The 18855-nt window shown below is 42.0% G+C and overlaps 1 protein-coding gene across 1 annotated transcript; it reads right to left on the reverse strand.

Moving 5' to 3' along the window:
• Nucleotides 1–14535: 14535 nt before the first annotated feature.
• LOC113054534 (trace amine-associated receptor 13c-like) lies at nucleotides 14536–17029 on the reverse strand. The gene has a single exon (XM_026220150.1). The coding sequence runs from the start codon at nucleotides 16353–16355 to the stop codon at nucleotides 15378–15380; it is 978 nt and encodes a 325-aa protein (XP_026075935.1). The 5' UTR covers nucleotides 16356–17029; the 3' UTR covers nucleotides 14536–15377.
• Between the last annotated feature and the right edge of the window lie 1826 nt (nucleotides 17030–18855).

The following is an 18855-nucleotide window of genomic DNA, read 5'->3' on the forward strand; positions in this document are numbered from 1 at the left end:
GCATTAGAGAGAGGGGGGTGGGGGGTGGGGGGGAGACATGAATGCAACAGAATACCCAAACACGTGATCCACAGATGCATATACGGCGTGAGAGAGGATTTAGAGAAGCGACCTTAATATTGATGAATCACTGATCAGTAACCTGGGGAAATGCCAAATGATCACGAGTCAATGAGTGGTAAATCCACTCGTATTATGATATGAGCTCACATTCTCTTGTTCTTGATTAATTCATCTAACATGCTGTCCGTATTTTCAAGGAGAAACCTCGCCAAGCACAAATTACTGTTGTATGGCTTTCTCTGCGCCAAAGTCAGCCTTTCCATCATCTCTTCTTCCAAATCCTTCTCTGGGTTTTAGGTGAGTATAAGAAGCCCATGTCTATGTATTTTTCACAAGTCTTTTTTAGATTTCCTGAGAAATTCAAGGGGCCCGTACTTTTCTAAACGAATGCAATCCGATGCTGCCGGCTGCTGGGGAAACCCTGCCTCAAGTGACAGGCCATAAAATATTTCACCCTAAGCTCACCTGTGGCCTGATGGTCAAGCACAGACAAGATTTCTCTTTCACCTAGAGCAGTGGTTTTCAACCTGTGGTCCGCGGCCCACTAGGTATTTCACCAGAAGGTTCAGAAACACAGTCCATGCAGACAGCACTGATACAAACAGATAAATGATATTGTATTCATGACTGGAGCGTTTTCCCTTGATACATGAAGAGTTGATGGCAGGAAAGCAGTATTGAGTCTCATGATCCTCTGTCTCATAGGCCATGAGTGAGTCTTTTCCTGTTAGGAGTTTGTTCTGCTCTTCTTACTGTCCTTTCATTTATAGTGTCTGGATCAGACTTACCAACTGATCTACCGCCCTCCATGATGCTGCATAATTATTTTTTTTTTTTCCTCCAACACTTTCAACCAATATATATATAGTATACTATATAGTATACTATATATTTTTTGTCATTAATTATAAATATATAGAATATAGTGGCCCTCAATACTCTTATCTGTGCCACCACAATTTCATAATGAACCACAAATATATATATATTTTTTACTTTCATTAGGGCTGCCCTCGACTAAAGATTTTTTTGGTCGACTAGTAGTCATTAATTTTAAGCATTAGTCGACTCACACGTTTATTAATAAACCATTTAAATCATGTTAATGATGCTTTAATTGCCTCCATAGCCTAATAAGCACTCAAACGCACCCATAAAGCGATAAATTGGTGTTTTCAGTTTAAGAGATGAATTCGGTGACACTGACTTGTCATCTTCACATCAGTGGATGCACCTGCATGCAAATGACATACAGATGACATAATCTGAGAATATATGTGTGTGTGTATATATATATATATATATATATATATATATATATATATATATATATATATATAGATAGATAGATAGATAGATAGATAGATAGATAGATATGTAAATAGATAGATATTTTTTTCGGATTTGAATTGTTAAATTTGACAACATGGTCTCACCCCTAATCGTCACGTATCGATGCTTGGTCATTGCCCTCTGGCGTCGACATTCGAGGCAGAAGTTACCCCTTTCCGTCGCTTTTAAACATAGAGGGCCATCCGATTCACTCACCTTCGGATTCTGACACAGGGTGTCAACTAACGAGAGATGTGAGTGCGCTGGAAAGTTACGGTTTTCAAGGATATAATCGAACCTGGTATCACGCCAAAATGTGTAATAGTCCAGCCTGATCTCAGGCCAATTCATACATATTTTACGAGGTGGCTAATTCGTATGAATTTGTACAACCTCAAATTCATACAATTTGTGATAAATCGTACGTATTTTATGAGTTGCACAATTTTTATGAATTTGTATGAATTGCTTACACCTAACCTCGCCCCTAAAAATACCCATCACTGGGGTCTACAAAATCATATGAGTGAGGTCACACGAATTTGTATGAATTACAGGTAAGGTTTCCACACATCTCATAAAATAGTTGATCTTCCCACATTAAATTATTAATTTGATATTTGCCTTTCATGGAAAAGGGATCATGTAAAAAGTACACACATTTACCATATTTTTACCATAGTTACTGCCACTCGACCATGTCATGTGTAGTCAATCCCTTAAAAAAATTAACCATGGTTTTATTTCAGTAATAGTATAGTAACCAAGGTTTTATATTTTATTAATTAATTAATTTATTTATTTTTGGCGTATTGATTACCATTTGTATAACCACACTTGTACAACAAACACAATGGTTAAACCATTGTTAATTTCTGGTTACCATAATTAAACTATAACAACTATGTTTTTTTGTTTTTTTTGTTTTAATTTGTAGTGTTGCAAAAAAAATACTATAGTAATTTATAGAAAATATTATCATGTTTTTGAACAATGCTATAGTAAAGTACTTGAATTAATTTGTTGTGGTAATTATATAGTTTCTGTGATAATATAACCATTATAGTAGTATAAACAATATATATTACTTTACCCCAGTACTGTCCTAAGTTTTATACAACAAAGTCAAAGTCACCTTTATTTAGTGCTTTATATAGTGCTTCAAACAAAATACATTGCGTCAAAGCAACTGAACAACATTCATTTGGAAAACAGTGTGTCAATAATGCAAAATGATAGTTAAAGGCAGTTCATCATTGAATTCAGTGATGTCATCTCTGTTCAGTTAAATGGTGTATGTGCATTTATTTGCAATCAAGTCAACGATATTGCTGTAGATGAAGTGACCCCAACTAAGCAAGCCAGAGGCGACAGCGGCAAGGAACTGAAACTCCATCGGTGATGGAATGGAGAAAAAAACCTTGGGAGAAACCAGGCTCAGTTGGGGGGCCAGTTCTCCTCTGAACAGACGAAACCAGTAGTTCAATTCCAGGCTGCAGCAAAGTCAGATTGTGCAGAAGAATCATCTGTTTCGTGTGGTCTTATCCTGGTGGTACTTTGAGACAAGGTCTTTACAGGGGATCTGTATCTGGGGCTCTAGATCTCCTGATCTCCGCTGTCTTTCAGGGTTGTAGAGGTCCTTTCTAGGTTCCTGGTCTCCGCTGTCTTTCAGGGCAATACCGCCCTCTATATACAACAGGGTATATTATACTACAATACACTACAGTTTACTGTAGTAAAAGCTAAATAATACTAAAGTACTTATTATAGTTTATCAGATCACTATAGTTAATACTACAGTATGCAGTAGCATTCATTAACAGTGTTGTGAATACTATAATATATACAGCAGTGATGAAGTAATCGAGTCCTGGACTCGGACTCGAGTCCGACTCGAGCCACTATTCTTTGGACTCGAGTCCAACTCGAGACTCCATTCTCTGGACTCGTGACTCGACTTAGACTCGTGGACTGATGACTCGTACTTGGACTCGGACTCGAGGATATACAAAGTCGGACTTGAGCATTCATCACGTTGTTTTTGACAAAAAAATGTTATAAAAAAATGTTTTGAGCCAAAGACCGGCAGGGATCTATTCTTTTCCCTCACAGACACTACCGCTCGCTCTCTTGGCTTGACAACACACTCACTGACGTCACTCACTTTACTTTCACTTTACTTTTTTTCCAAAGCGCTTGGGCACTTGCGGGAAAGGATGAAACTGATTGGTTAGTTCTTGTCACATGACCCGCGGTGCGCTTGCGGCATTCTGAAAATTTGAGATGTTTTAAACTCGATGCGGTGAGGATGCGCCTGGATGCTGCCGTTATGAGCGCGCATATCGCGCACCTTCATTGGAAATAACTAACTTAGCGCGCAAAAGACGCGGTATTTGAATGGCCCTTATCGTTATACATTGCTTTCTGATCAGTCGCGTGCCATCACACACACACATTTACTTGAACACATACAAACGCACTCACGCTAAATCACTCTGTCACTCACACACAAACGCTCTCTCTCTCTCTCTTTCTCTCTCTCTCTCTTTCTCTCTCTCACATACACTCTCTCTCTCTCTCTCTCTCTTGGCATATTGGATTGATTGTATGTTTTAAGTATCTTTGAAATACAGTGTCCTGTAAAATGCACGTTTCTTTTTTTCGCCGAATGTATTTCTGTAATACAGTGTTAAAGGATTATTTCACACAAAAATGAAAATTTCCTAATCATTTAATCCTCCCAATGCCATCCAGGATATCCATGGTGTTTTTTCTTAAATTATGTTTTTTTAAGGAAAACATTTCAGGATGTTTTCTTCATATAATGGACTTAAATGCCTACCAACTCAGTTGGTTGCTATTGTTTCCTCAAAAAACTTAAAAAAAATTCCAATACGGAACTCGAGACTCGACTCGGACTCGAACTCTGGAAATGGTGACTCGACTTGGACTCGACTTGGACTCTTCTTTGGTGACTCGGACTTGGACTCGGACTCGAACAATGAGACTCGAGACTCGACTCAGACTCGACAGTTGGTGACTCGACTACAACACTGATATACAGTATAATACAATTTACTATAGTGGTTCAAAAACACTATAGTATTTAAACATGGTAACTACACTTTTACTGAAATAAAACCATGGTTGATTCTCTAAGGGATTGACTACAGGACATGGTTGAGCAACAGTTACTATGGCAAATGTGTGGACTTTATACACAATCCCTTTCCCACGGCAGGTAAATATCAAATTATTAATTTAATTCATAAATGTGGGACGATCAACTATTTTATGAGATGGGTGGAAACTAGAGGGTGACATGGGAGTGGATTTTCAAACCTTTCCCACCCGACTCTTTAAAAAAAAAAATTTCGTCCCGTCCCAATCTCACAAAAAAACTGGGGGGAAATCCCATGCCATCTCAATCCCAGAAGAATAACTCCCATTACCTCCCATTCCTTGGGTTTTTGGGAACCTGTCAGTTAGGGCTTCAGTAAAATAAAATAAAATGAAATAAATACAGCAGCCTACAGATCACAGCATGCCATCGAGCTGGCCGTCCAGTGCCACCGCCAGGCACCGCGGAGGAGATCACCCAGCTGGTGGAGGGCCGAGCAGCAGTGCGTCTGAGAACCAGAATTATTTTTTTCTCTCCTCTCTCCCCTCTCTCGTCTGTCGCTCCTCCTTCCATCTCCTTTTCTCTCGCCTCGTCTGTCCTATCCCCAGGTTCCCGCAGGTCCCCGTGAGCACCCCCGTGCACTCTAGGTTAGTAGAGTGCAGTCTCGATGGTACCCCCCAGCCTGCGAGGGGCGATGGGGGTGTGTGACGAGTGGGGCGGTGCCGAGAGACGTGGGAACAGGAGCGAGGCCGGTGGAGTGATTGGAGATGAGCGACACCTGCTCGACCCACCGGTCTCGAGTCCCACGGAGGAGATGGAAAGATATAAAACTGGAGTGACAAAAGTGAAAGACGAGAGAGGACCAGGCATGGGTTTTAGTTGTGTTTGGTTTTTATTTGTGCGCGACAGTCGTCCGCGATGGGCTGTTGCGCTGTTTTGTGTTTATTTTGATTATTAAAGTTTCATTTTGATTGTCTGCCGGTTCCCGCCTCCTTCTTCCCGATGATCATGTAGTAAATTCGTTACACACACATTCAATTTCATGTAAATCATCCAGAGTTTCGAAGTTTCTCACTTAAGTTCACAGACCAAGACAGCAGAAAGCGCATTCTGTTTTTGCTTGAATAATTTTACAGTAGCTCAACATTTCGTTGTTATTCTGAGTGAACATAAATACATGTAGAGTCTTTACAGATTCTAAAGATGTATTATTTTTATCTGTATGACCAAAAATTAGGGAGTATTTTAAGAGCAAGTGTCCGCATCAGTGCCTCCATCTCTCCTACTGTGAGCGTGCGGCTGTTCAGCTTCCACACACGGTTCAATAGCACACATTTCTGTTGGATAACATTAGACTTAGATTTTGTTTCTAATCCCGAATGAATTTCCATGACATGCGCAATTCCCGAAAAAATGTCAGCCTCTAGTGGAAACCTTACCTGTAAGCATTCTGAAGTCATCTAAATCCATCTTTAATGCACTATATTGCTTGTCTATGGTCCGTGAGCAGTTGTTGGCATTTGGGAAATTATCGCCCCTGCTGGCACTGCAGTAGTAACTCCAGCTTCATACATATGTGTCATTTTCATGTTTAGTGGAGGCAAAATGTGACACTCACACGTATTCTTCAGTGGACGAACATGTCTGTTTCACATTTTGGCATGATACCAGGTTGGATTATGACCCTGAAAACCCAAACTTTCCAGCACACCTATATTTCTCATTGGTTGATCGTCTTGCGTTAGTTGCGACTGTATCACTTTCTGTAGATTTTTTGTTCTGCGACTAAGTGACAAATAAAATTAAAATAAAACTCTCATCAACTAAAGGTTAGTCGACTATTATGGAGGCAGTCCTACTTTTCATATTTACCTAAAAGATTTCTAACACTATGCTTTGAAATTTCCTAGTTAATCATTTGGTACATGTATGCAGTAGGCCTAGTCTGCTTTTAAAAACTGAGCTGCCGCTAGTTGCGTTGTTTTGTTTTAACGGTTTATGTTTAATAACGCTAATTAAAAAAAAAAAAAAAAGAAAAAAAAAAGTTTTTGTCATGTGTGGTGCTTTGGTTTAACATTGGTTACTTCACATTATTTAAATGGAGTCATGTTTAAAATTTGTTATTCTGGATGTTAACGAATATTTAGTTTTAGTACCTAATATGTGTACATTTTTCACAAGCTCTGAGATAAAGTCCACGGGAGTGGGCGGGAGTGGACACAAACATTGTGGGCGTGGGTAAGAGTGGAGCAGGAGCGCGTGGGCCTGGTCATACAGGAGTGGGCGGGCATGGCTCTACACTCAACCAAGCGTTCTAACCACGACTTCGCTTGTAAGTTTTAAGATCTTTGGTATGCCCAAACATACACAGTACAGACTGACTAAAATTCCAAAAGTGAAAAGGTATAATAAGACTACTTTATTAATTAATATGATTAATATGAATTCAGTAATTTGACAAGCAAATGTAAATAAAAGGCTTTGCAAATGAAAACATTATAACCACTTTAGGGCTCATGGTCTCATGGCTGGAAATGTAATTGTAAGTTACAAATATTTTAACTGACCCCTTGTTTCCATGGCGACGCGTCATGATTGTCACGTGACACACTGCAGCCACTAACAGATGTATCGGTATTCGTATTATTTAATTTTTCATTTTTTATTAAAATATATACACAAACTTGCTGACCATGTCAACTATCTGATATTCCGATTCTTCGTTTAAAAACCTTTATAAATTATCTTGATCTATAACGAGATGAGCGCTGCAGTTTAGAGTCCTGTCAGCTGGATTTAACGTACAGCACTTGAATTCCCCAGTTTCTCCAGAAATACATGAAAGTAAGTGGCTGTTGAACTGGACGAAGAATAGAGTAAACTTTATTGTTCTGCTATGTGTGTCTGATATCTGAATAAAACACATCGACAAATTACACTTGAATAGATTGTTTTTGCTGCTTCCATAGACATCAGTGTGTATTTTACAAACTACCAATGTATTGTTTTACTAGTAATTATATATATATTTAAATGTATGAAACCTAAAATAAACATTATGTGGTTGAAAACACTGCATATTAATTGTGATATATGACAAGCTCTGAGCGCGTCCATCTCTGGCTCAGCACCAGCCAACGCGCGAAAGCTGTTTGAATCTGGCAGTTCCCTTTCAGTCGGTCACGTTCGACGTTACGAATGGGATTTCGCCCGAGAGCCCAATTACCTTCGAGTGGTACAAAACGAGCCAATGGTACACAAAGTACCTTGGTCTACGGAATTTGCATCGTGAGCTGCGCCCCGCAGAGCGGGTATATAAGGAGCAACGCGAGCAACTCGCAGTCAAGCTTTCGCTTCGGAGCCGAGCACAGTGTTTACAAGCAAGAGCTGGTGTTGGTGTGACGGCGCGATTCAGCGGTTTGTCTGGGTTTCCTGCGACAGCTCCCGCGTTCCCCTGAGCGCTTCAACACCTCTAAAAGAGACAGTTTCTCTCACAAAAGAGATACGGGCCGATTTGCGTCTTTTAAAAGATGTCATTTCGACCATGTGTTTCTGGGTGCGGTCGATATATCGCTCCTCGTCAAGATCGCTGTGTCACATGTCTGGGCTTCGAGCACGCTGAGACTGCGTTCGTGGATGGCTCATGTTCTCATTGCGGGGACATGACCATCTCGGCGTTGAGATAGAGACTCGATAACCTTAAAAGGTATAGAGTCCCCTCTGCCACACCCCATTCTAGCTCTTCTTCTCGTAAGAGGGCTACTTCGGCTGGTGGCCAGGGTGATCTGAGGGTTACTGTGTGGGCTTCTCCGACGAGCGAACCTCCTCGGGCCACACCCCCTTCACATACGCCGCAACCGGTTGAGTTCCCGGATGAGTTTGCTGGACCCTCTCAGGCTCCTGACATATCATTTGGGGCTCGCGAAGAGGACCGTATGTCGATCGCCGCATCACATGGCGGGCTTGAGTCCTCGGGAGATGAGGGTTCGGGAGTGCCAGCGTTGTCCATGTGCGATCCCGAGCTGACGGCCATGCTTTCCCGGGCAGCGGAGAGCATCAGGCTTGAGTGGAATCCTCCACCCTGTCCCGAGCGCTCAAGGCTGAATGATTGGTTCCTGGGGGCTGCTCATGCGGATCGCCAGCACCCCCTTCTGGTTCCTTTCTTCCTGGAAGTGCACCAGGAAGTAACTAGTTCATGGAAGGCACCTTTAACTGCCCAAAACCGTTCTGGTTCTTCCTCCACCTTCACTTCCCTCGATGGCGGGGCGGCCAAGGGGTATGCTGGGCTTCCCCCGGTGGAGCGTTCTGTTGCGATGCAACTGTGTCAACAGAGCGCCTCCGCTTGGCGTGGTGGTCCCAAGCTGCCCTCCAAGGCCTGTAAGTTCTCATCCACGCTTGTGGCCAAGGCTTACAGAGCTGTGGGCCAGGCCGCTTCTGCCCTGCATGCCATGGCCTCACTTCAGGTCTATCAGGCCAAGCTGCTCCGGCATCTGCACGAGGGCGGTGCTGACCCAGGGGTTTTGCAGGAGGAGCGCACTGCTAACCACCTCGCTCTCCGGGCGACGAAGGTCACTGCGCGCTCCTTGGGTCAGGTGATGTCCACTTTGGTGGTCCAGGAGTGCCACCTATGGCTGAACCTGGCAGACCTGAGGGAGTCTGATTGGGCTCAGCTCCTCAACTCCCCGGTCTCCCAGGATGGCCTCTTTGGTGACTCGGTAGAGAGCTTTGCCCAGCAGTTCTCTGCCGCCCAGAAGCAGTCTGAGGCCATCAGACACATCCTGCCCAGGCGGCCCACTGCTGGTTCCACCCCGCCGCAACCTCAGCCTGCTCGTCACCGAGGGCGCCCCCCTGCAGCCTCCTCCACTCCTGCTCGGCCACAGCAGCAGCCTTCCCCCCGGCCGCAGCGAGGAGATGGCTGCAGAAAGGCAGCGCAACCCGTCTCTGCCCATAAACCTGCCAATCGCCAGGCCAAGCGGCGTTCCTGAGACGGGCGACCCGGAGTTGGCAGGACCACTCCTTCCCCCGGAGGAGGGTCGGGGGAGAATCCTTTGTTCTCATTTTCTTTTTGTTCCGCCACTGGCCGGTGGTACCCAAACCTTCACTAAAAGAGCTGTTTCCTCTACCTCCGGGTCCCAAGAGGCCACAAACGACAGCTGGCGACGTGCTTCCTCGCCGCTCGCGTTCTCCTCTCCCCTTGCCAGTTTCCATGCAAAGACGGCTCAAGAACGCTTCGCCTTCTCATGCCCTCTTTGCCATTTGGAGTCAGACGAGTGCACTCACTCCGCCCCCACTAAGGGACGCTATGCCTCCCATGCCGGGGCTGTCTGCTCCACCACGCTGCCCCACTGTTGGTACGCCTGTAGTCCCCTTGAACCCGCTGGTTTGGTTCCTGGGAGCCTGGCTAGAGCTCCCCAGGCCTTCCCGCTGGCTCATCCGGATGCTCAGGCTCGGCTACGCGATTCAGTTCGCCCGGCGTCCCCCCAGGTTTTGGGGTGTCCACGCGACGATGGTGGGCAAAGATGCCCCTGTCATGCGCGCGGAGGTTGCGACCCTGCTGGCAAAGGGCGCGATAGAGCCGGTCCCTCCAGCCGACATGAAGTCCGCCTTTTACAGCCCTTACTTCATAGTACCCAAGACGACAGGTGGGTTACGGCCAATCCTGGACCTGCGTGCCTTGAACCAAGCTCTGCACAGACTCCCGTTCAAGATACTAACGCCCAAGCGCATTTTCGAATGCATTCGTCTGATGGATTGGTTTGCAGCGATCAACCTGAAGGACGCGTACTTTCATGTCTCCATTCTTCCTCGACACAGACCGTTTCTTCAGTTTGCTTTCGAGGGGCAGGCATATCAGTACAAGGTTCTCCCAATCGGGTTGGCCCTGTCTCCCCGCGTCTTTACGAAGGTCGCGGAGGGAGCCCTAGCTCCTCTCAGGGAACAAGGTGTCCGTATCCTCAACTACCTCGACGACTGGCTCATCCTAGCTCACTCTCGAGAGCGGTTGTGCGAGCACAGGGATCTGGTGCTCAGACACCTCGCCCGACTGGGTCTTCAGGTCAACTGGGAAAAGAGCAAACTCCCCCTGTGCAGAGGATCTCTTTTCTCGGTATGGAAATAGACTCCGTCGCCATGTTCACGCAGCTTACCAACGAGCCTGGCAGTCACTTCTGAATTGCCTGAGAAAATTCGAGGGCAAGAGAGCGGTTCCACTGAAACTGTTTCAGAGGCTCCTGGGGCATATGGCGTCCGCGGCGATCATTTGTGTCATGATCCTGTCATGATCTTGTTTCTTTCTCTGTCTCCCTCTGCTGGTAACTCTCTTCTCCTTTTCCCCTTCACTCTCCATTTCTTTACTAACTTTCTCCACTTTCCATTTGGGTAATTTCCCTCCACCTGTTTCTCATCCTGTCTCATTATCTTGGCTACTTCTACCCTCTCTTTTTCCTGTCTCATTGTCAGATTGTTTGATGTCACCTATGAGTATCGACCATTGGCATCTGCACATTAGTCCTGTCCTGTCCTGTCCTTTCCTGTCCTGCCCTGTCGGGGTTTGGTTAGTAGTTCTCTACCACTGCTGGAATTACTCTGTGCTCACCATTTGCACCCACAGAACCTTACCTGCTGAAAGTTGCTTCGGCTTCCCTGCTCTGCGAGCACCGACCGCCGGCTCCTTCGTGAGTCCCGAGGGCCTCCGCCTCACCAGTCTGTTGGTCACCCCTGCCACAGAGGTCGTCTCAGTTAATTTGTGCTACCCAGTCTACGGGTCATCTTCTGTTTGTCTATTTCTTCTACGCCTTTGTTGGAATACCTGTGGCCAGACTTTATTTCATTAAAGGACAGTTATCATTGCACTCACATCTGATCTCTCTCTCTCTCTCTCTCTCTCTCTCTCTCTCTCCACCCCCCCCCCCCTCCATTATCATCACAGTTAGTGGTTTTCCCATTCGGGAAGAGGTAAAATTTGTTATTTTTACAGTTGATCACTAGGTGGGACCATTAACCCTTAAGATAGACCTGTTAAAAAAAAGGCTTAGTTTCTGGCTTGTATATGGAGTATAATAGCAAATTATAGTGTGAGAGAGAGAAGGGTGTGAGAGAGACCTTTGTGCACTTACCTTGATGTATCTGAAAAAATCCAAATATGCACCTCAAAACTACATGGAGTAAGCAATAAAAAAGAAGTGTGTTCATGCACCTGCTGCCTTTTGATGGTGAAAAGTATGGATGGCCTTTGTGTGAAATGCTCGTCTTTTCTTGATTGTAAAGCCAGTTTAAAACCTTAAAATCATGTAAAAAAAATCTACTTTGCATCAAATTTATGAACATAATGTATGAACCAAACTGCAATACCAACTTCAAATAAGCTGCAGCTTCCGTATCCAAACGCTCTATCAGTTATCACGAGAAAACAACAAAAGGTGCTAATATAAACTCACAATGGATAGAATACTAGCGAAAAAGTTATAATCTTAACCTTTAACTCCTTAAGTCCCAGATAGCCAGACAATGAAAATATCAATATAAAAAAACATTGTAATAATATAAAATCTCCATATTCATCCAGAAGAAGGAGGCGGGAACCAGCGCACAATCAAATGAAACTTTAATAATCACAAAACAAACAAAACAGCGCATCAGCTCCTCACGGACGACTGATGCGCGAAAATAAAATCAAACACAACTAAAAGCCCAGGCCTGGTCCTCTCTCGTCCTTCACTATCGTCGCTCCAGTTTTATATCCTTCCATCTCCTACGTGGGACTCGAGACTGGAGGTGGGGCGCAGGTGTCGCTGATTTCCCAATCATTCCGCCGGTCTCACTCCTTGTCCCACTCGCCACAAACATATATAAACATTATTTGTGTTTTGGACGCTGTGAGCACGGAGACTGTATACTATAAGTTTGAAAGCATTTAGCTTAAACTATTAATATGAATAAACAGTGCTCATAAACGGGCTGCTGAGGTCGTATTTTCAAGTGAAGCGAGTTGAGGCCTGGACCCGGAAACAGCGCTTCTTACGTCATCACTTAACAACCAAAAACTTTCAACACCATCAAAGGGCAGCAGGTGCATAAATACACTTTTGTTTACTCCATGTAGTTCTCAGAGCTGAGGTGTAAATTTTGATTTTCTCAAATACATCAAGGTAAGTGGGCAAAGGTCTCTCTCACACACTCTCTCTCTTTCTCAAACACACACACATACACACACAATATAATATGTTGTTATACTCCATAAAGCTTCATATACAAGTCAGAAACTATAAGCTTTTTAGGCACAGGCCTATCTAAAGGGTTAATGGTCCCACCTAGTGATCAACTGTAAAAATACAATTTTTTACCTCTTCCCAAAAGGAAAACCACAAACAATCAAGAATGCATGATTATATGGTGTCATGGCTTTGCAATCAAAAAATGTCATTATAATGGAAGTCAATGGGGCAAAAACAGCCACGAACAGTTAATGAGGGAGAAAAAAATTAAATCTAATGCTGCACAAAAACTAAAAATGCTTCAAAGTAATCGTTGACATGTCCAAGACTGTTATAGTAAAAAAAAAAAAAAAAAAAAAAAATCCAGCCACAATTACTTTTATATTGAAAATAAGTCTTTTTGTGTGTTTTTCCCCCAAATCAGTGACATCATTTATGAACTTGGCAAATAAAGAGTTAAAATCTTGGATTATTAAAAAAAAAAAAAACATTTAGTAGTTTTGATCAGGACTGAAGTGGATTAACAGATTTATGAAAAAAAAAAAAAAAATTGATTAAAAAAATTAATCTGATACATTTTTACAGCAGATTCATTGAGTGGATGTTTTCGTCCCGAACATGACGAAATGGTAGTGAATTTTAATAATGCACAAGGGTTAATATAGAAATGAATCAAGCCACTAAAATAACCCAAAATTTGCTTACACAAATTAAAAAATAATTAAAAGCAAAAGTGCAGCGCACTTGTAAATTTTATTTAAAATGAATTTAAGACAAAATCATTTCAGGGTGTCATTAAATACAGTTTAATACATAAAATACAGTGCAATCAGTGCTCATTCAATATATGCACAGCTAAACAGATGAGTTTTGAGTCTCGATTTAAAAGTTTCTAATGTTTAAGCACATCTGATCTCTTCTGGAATCGGATTCCAACTGCGGATGGCATAATAACTAAAAGCAGATTCTCCTTATTTTGTGTGAACCCTTGGTATTTCTAACTGACTCGATCCTAATGATCTGAGTGGTCTGTTAGGTTTATATTCATTGTGCATATCTGCAATGTATTTCTCTAAGTCTTGACTGGAAACAAAACATCTATTTCTTAGAATATTCTTTTAGCTGATAATATGCTGATTTAGTTACTGCTTTGATATGACTACTGAAACTAAGGTCTGTCTTCAGAATCACACCAAGATTCCTGACTTGATTTTTAGTTGTTAGACACCTAGAGTCAATGTCTGCATTCACACAGAGAACTTCAACTTTGTTTCCAAATGCAATGACTTCAGTTTTTTTCCCTGTGTAAATGAAGACAGTTCTGGCACATCCAACTGTTTATTTCATCAATGCAGAAGAAGTCAATGGGCTGTGGTCATTTGGTGATAAGGCTAAGTAAATCTTGGTATCATCAGCATAGTTGTGATAGGCAGTTTGGTTCTTTCTCATTATTTAACTTAGTGGGAGCATATACAGGCTAATCAAGAGCAGTGCAAGAATTGAGCCTTGTGGGACTCTTCATGTCATGGATGTCCACTTAGACTTATACTCTCTTATACTCACATAATAACCTCTCCCTTCTAATTATGACCTGAACCATTTTAATACCATCCCAGAAAGCCTGACCCAGTTTTCCAGTCTCTCTAGTAGTATGTTATGATCCACAGTGTCAAACGCAGCACTGAGATGTAGTAATACCAGCACTGATATTTTGCCAGAATCAGAATTTAAGCGAATATCATTTATTATCTCAATGAGCGTGCTGTCTCTGTGCTGTGATGCGGTCGGTAACCAGATTGAAAATTGTAGGTATCCATTTAAGATCAATATGTTCACATGATTAAAAACAACATTTTCTATAATTTTGCATATAAAAGGAAGATTTGATAGTGGTCTATAATTGGTCAGAATGGCGTTATCAAGATTGTTCTTTTTCAGGAGGGGTTTAACAACTGCAGTTTTCAGCAAGTTTGGAAAAGTCCCAGAAAGAAGTGAGGCATTCACCACTTCTAAAAGATCTGCTTCTAAAGAGTTTAGCACAATTCTGAAAAAAAGATGTGGGCAGTGTGTTAATATAGAAGGTTGAAATTTTAGGTGCTGCACTGTTTCTTACTAAATTTAGCTACAGATTGCAACAAAAATAAACATAGTATCTTATTTCTGATATTGTTGCCGAATCTGTCTGGCCTCTGCATATCTTGAGTATGTGCTAATCGCCTTCCTGATACTAATGATCAAACTCTGATGAAATCATTGAGAACATTTCTGTGAACTCTTCAACAAAGGCTGGAGAGTATTTTGGAGGCCTGTAAATGGCGATAAAAAGAACACGTGGAACACCTTTCAACAAAATCCCACTATTCAAAAGACAAGTACTGAACAAATGACACTTGCTTGCATTGATAGACATCTTCAAATAGAGCTGCTACACCTCCACCTCATCGAACAGTCCTGTAGACAATTAGGAGGGGTTGTTTCATTGAGGACTGTTGTACTGCAGCTAACTTCTAGCCATGTTTCAATTACAAACATAAAATCCAGATTTCCAGATGTTTGTGGTTATTAAATCACTGATTAGAAATTATTTATTTATGATTAATTAACCACCAATTGTTCTCAGAAAGATCGCTTTATCAGTTTAAATGCAATTAATGTTCTGTAAAAATATTGACCAGAGAGGATGCTGGCTGAAATATTTTCAGAGATAAGATGAGTTTAACTGTCTTTTTAAACCAGGGGTAAAATAAAGCATATACCATTGGATTCAGACCTGAGTTAATATACATGACCCATGTCAAAACATGTATGGCTATGGAGGAAACTGCTGAAATGGAACAGATATAGTACGGAATCCAACAAAGCAGATAAACTGTGACAATGATTCCTAATGTCAGAGCAGCTTTGCTCTCAGATTTCCTTCTCACTGACACTTCATTTACGCATTTGGCACCCTTCATCAGAGTGTTTATAACTTTCACTTGCTGATGTACAACATAGAAAATCCTCAAATATAAAGATATGATCAGGAGACAAGGAAAAATAAAAGAAATTAACAGATCAGTGACTCTCCAAGAAAAACCCATGATAACAGAACACTCTCCATAACAAATGTATGTTCTGAGTGAAATTACAAAGGCAGTGCTATAAGTTGAAGTGCAAACCCAGCTCAGACAGATGCTTATTAATGTTTTAGTCATGGTTATTTTCTGTGGGTACAGTAAAGGGTTACAAACAGCCACATAACGATCAACAGCAATTAATACTAAATTACTAAGAGATGATGAGAGAAGCATCCAAATAAATATTGTATAGAGTCCACAGAAAGTGTCTCCAAAGTACCAACATATCTCAATCAGCCTCATGGCCTCTATGGGCATCACAAGTCCAAAAAGCATGTCAGCCACTGCTAGAGAGAGAATTATCAGGTTGGTTGGAGTGTGAAGCTTCTTGAAATGAGAGATGGAGATGATCACCAGCAGGTTCAGAAACACAGTCCATGCTGAAAGCATTGATACAAACATGTAAATGACATTGTATTCATGACTGGAGCGTTTTCCCTTGATACATGATGAATTGATGGAAGGAAAGCAGTGTTGAATCTCATGATCCTCTGTCTCATAGGCCATGAGTGAATCTTCTCCTGTAAGGAGTTTGTTCTGCTCTACTTAGTGTCCTTTCATTTTATACAGTGTCTGTATCAGACTGACCAACCCATCTACCGCCTACTCTGATGCTGCATAATGACTTTTTTTCCTCCTGTTTCATCATGTTTTCATTAGGGCTGCCCTCGACTAAATATTTTTCTGGTCGACTAGCAGTCGTTTATTTTAAGTATTAGTCAACTAATCACACGTTTATTAATAAATCATTTAAATCATGCTAATGTGCCTTTAATTGCTTACATAGCCTAATAAGCGGTCAAGCGCACACATAAAGCATGCAACACCGGCAGATGTAATGATGTTGAATGTCTCAGGGAAAAAACAGTAATAATAAACCTCTTTAACTTCTTATTTCGCTGTAGTGTCAGTAGTAAATATCAGTTTACCACTCCTCTTCATACTCACACTCCTTGGGCATGTATTTGTATCTGCTAGAGAGCCCTTGAAGGAATCCTCTGTTACTTTCCAGCACACTTGGAGAAACAAACTTTGTTCCAACATCTCCCATGACTGAGAAGGTAAGTACTCGCTCCTGTTTGTTTATTCACCGTGAGATGTTGTGATAATTTTGAGTCTGATTTCTTTACAAGGAATGATTTTCTCACTCATACTTTATCTCCTGGCCGAAAGGAAGGAATTTTTGCACTAATAATAATAATAATAATAATAATACATTTTATTTATAAAGCACTTTACATTTTAAAGAAAATCTCAAAGTGCTACAATAAAAGCAGAAAAAAAAAAAAAAAAACAATCTAAAAATTAAGTTAAAAAACAACTGCCAACTAAAACTAACAAAATTAAACATGAAAAAAAGTTTTAAACATTGAAAAACTTTTTAAAAAGATACGTTTTTAAGTCCTTTTTAAAACCATTTGTCGTTTGTGGAGCCCTCAAGTGTTCAGGAAGAGCATTCCAGAGCCGAAGGGCCGCGGCACAGAAGGCTCTGTCCCCAATTGTACGGGACTTAGTCTTAGGGGGACGGAGCCGGTGGGTATTTGTGGAGCGGAGGGAACGTACTGAAGTCTGTGGAGTTAGGAGTTCTTGAAGGTAACTGGGGGCATTGCCATGGATGCACTGATGTGTGAGAAGGGAGACTTTATACTCAATCCGGGCAGAAATGGGAAGCCAATGCAAAGATCGAAGAATTGGTGTGATGTGTTCATATTTACGCACTCTCATCAGGATCCGAGCGGCACTGTTTTGTATGTGCTGGAGTTTCTGGATGCTCTTGCTAGGAATCCCGATGAGAAGAGCGTTACAATAATCCAATCTTGAGGAGACAAAGGCGTGAATGAGTTTCTCAGCATCATGTAGGGTAAGTGTGGGGCGGAGTCTGGCTATATTCCTGAGGTGGAGAAAAGATGTTTTACAAAGATGTTTAATATGCGCCTCAAAGGCTAAATGAAGATCAAACTTGACACCAAGATTGGTGACTAATGATGATAGGGGAATATCCTGGCCAGAGAATGTAATGCAGGTTATGGAAGATGATCTGATCTGATGAGGGGAACCAACGAGGATAGCTTCTGTCTTTGAACTATTCAGCTGGAGAAAGTTATGAGTCATCCATACCCTTATTTCCTAAATAAATAAATCTGTGAGATATGACTCAAACCAGCGCAGGACGGTGTTATTGAGACCAATAGAGTGGTGCAGCCGTTTAAGAAGTATACCGTGGTCAACGGTGTCAAAAGCTGCAGAGAGGTCCAAGAGGACAAGGAGTGATGGTGAACCCGCATCAGCTGTCATTAGCAGGTCATTTGTCACTCTCACTAAGGCTGTTTCTGTGCTGTGGGCGGAACGAAAGCCAGACTGAAACTTTTCAAAAAGGTTGTTGTACTTGAGGTGATCGTGAAGGTGCCTGGCAACTACTTTCTCCAAAACCTTTGAAAGGAATGGTAAGTTGGATATCGGCCTATAATTAGCAAGAGTTTGAGGGTCCAGGGTAGGTTTCTTGAGTAGTGGTCTGATTATAGCCGTTTTTAGAACAAATGGTACATGACCAGACTGAATTGATTGGTTTATTATCATAGTAATAAAAGGACTGATAACAGAAATATTTGCTTTCACCAGAGCTGTTGGGAAGGGATCAAGGGCACAGGTAGAGGATCTCATCCCCTTGATGATGTCCTCAACCTCTGGTTGAGTAACTTCTGGGAAGCAGCAAAGTAACCTCGAACCGGACTGCTGATCGGCAGTTGGAAAAGATGTTAGGCATCCGTGTAAACCTTGCTTTTCTATTAATTGGCATTGACATACTGCCTAATGGCAGAATCCAGTGTGGTCTAGGAGTGTGGACTAGGAAGAATGTGCAGTTTTATGTGCATTTGTCTCACTCTCATCAATTCAAAACGAGTTTTGTCAGTAGTTGCATGTGGTGTCACTCTGTAGACCTTTAAGAATGCAGTTACTTCTTGTTTCCGAGGCTTGTGCAACTGGGCAGCAGTTTATAATCAATTCT

This window comes from Carassius auratus, chromosome 35, assembly GCF_003368295.1.
Source record: "Carassius auratus strain Wakin chromosome 35, ASM336829v1, whole genome shotgun sequence".
NCBI lineage: Eukaryota > Metazoa > Chordata > Actinopteri > Cypriniformes > Cyprinidae > Carassius > Carassius auratus.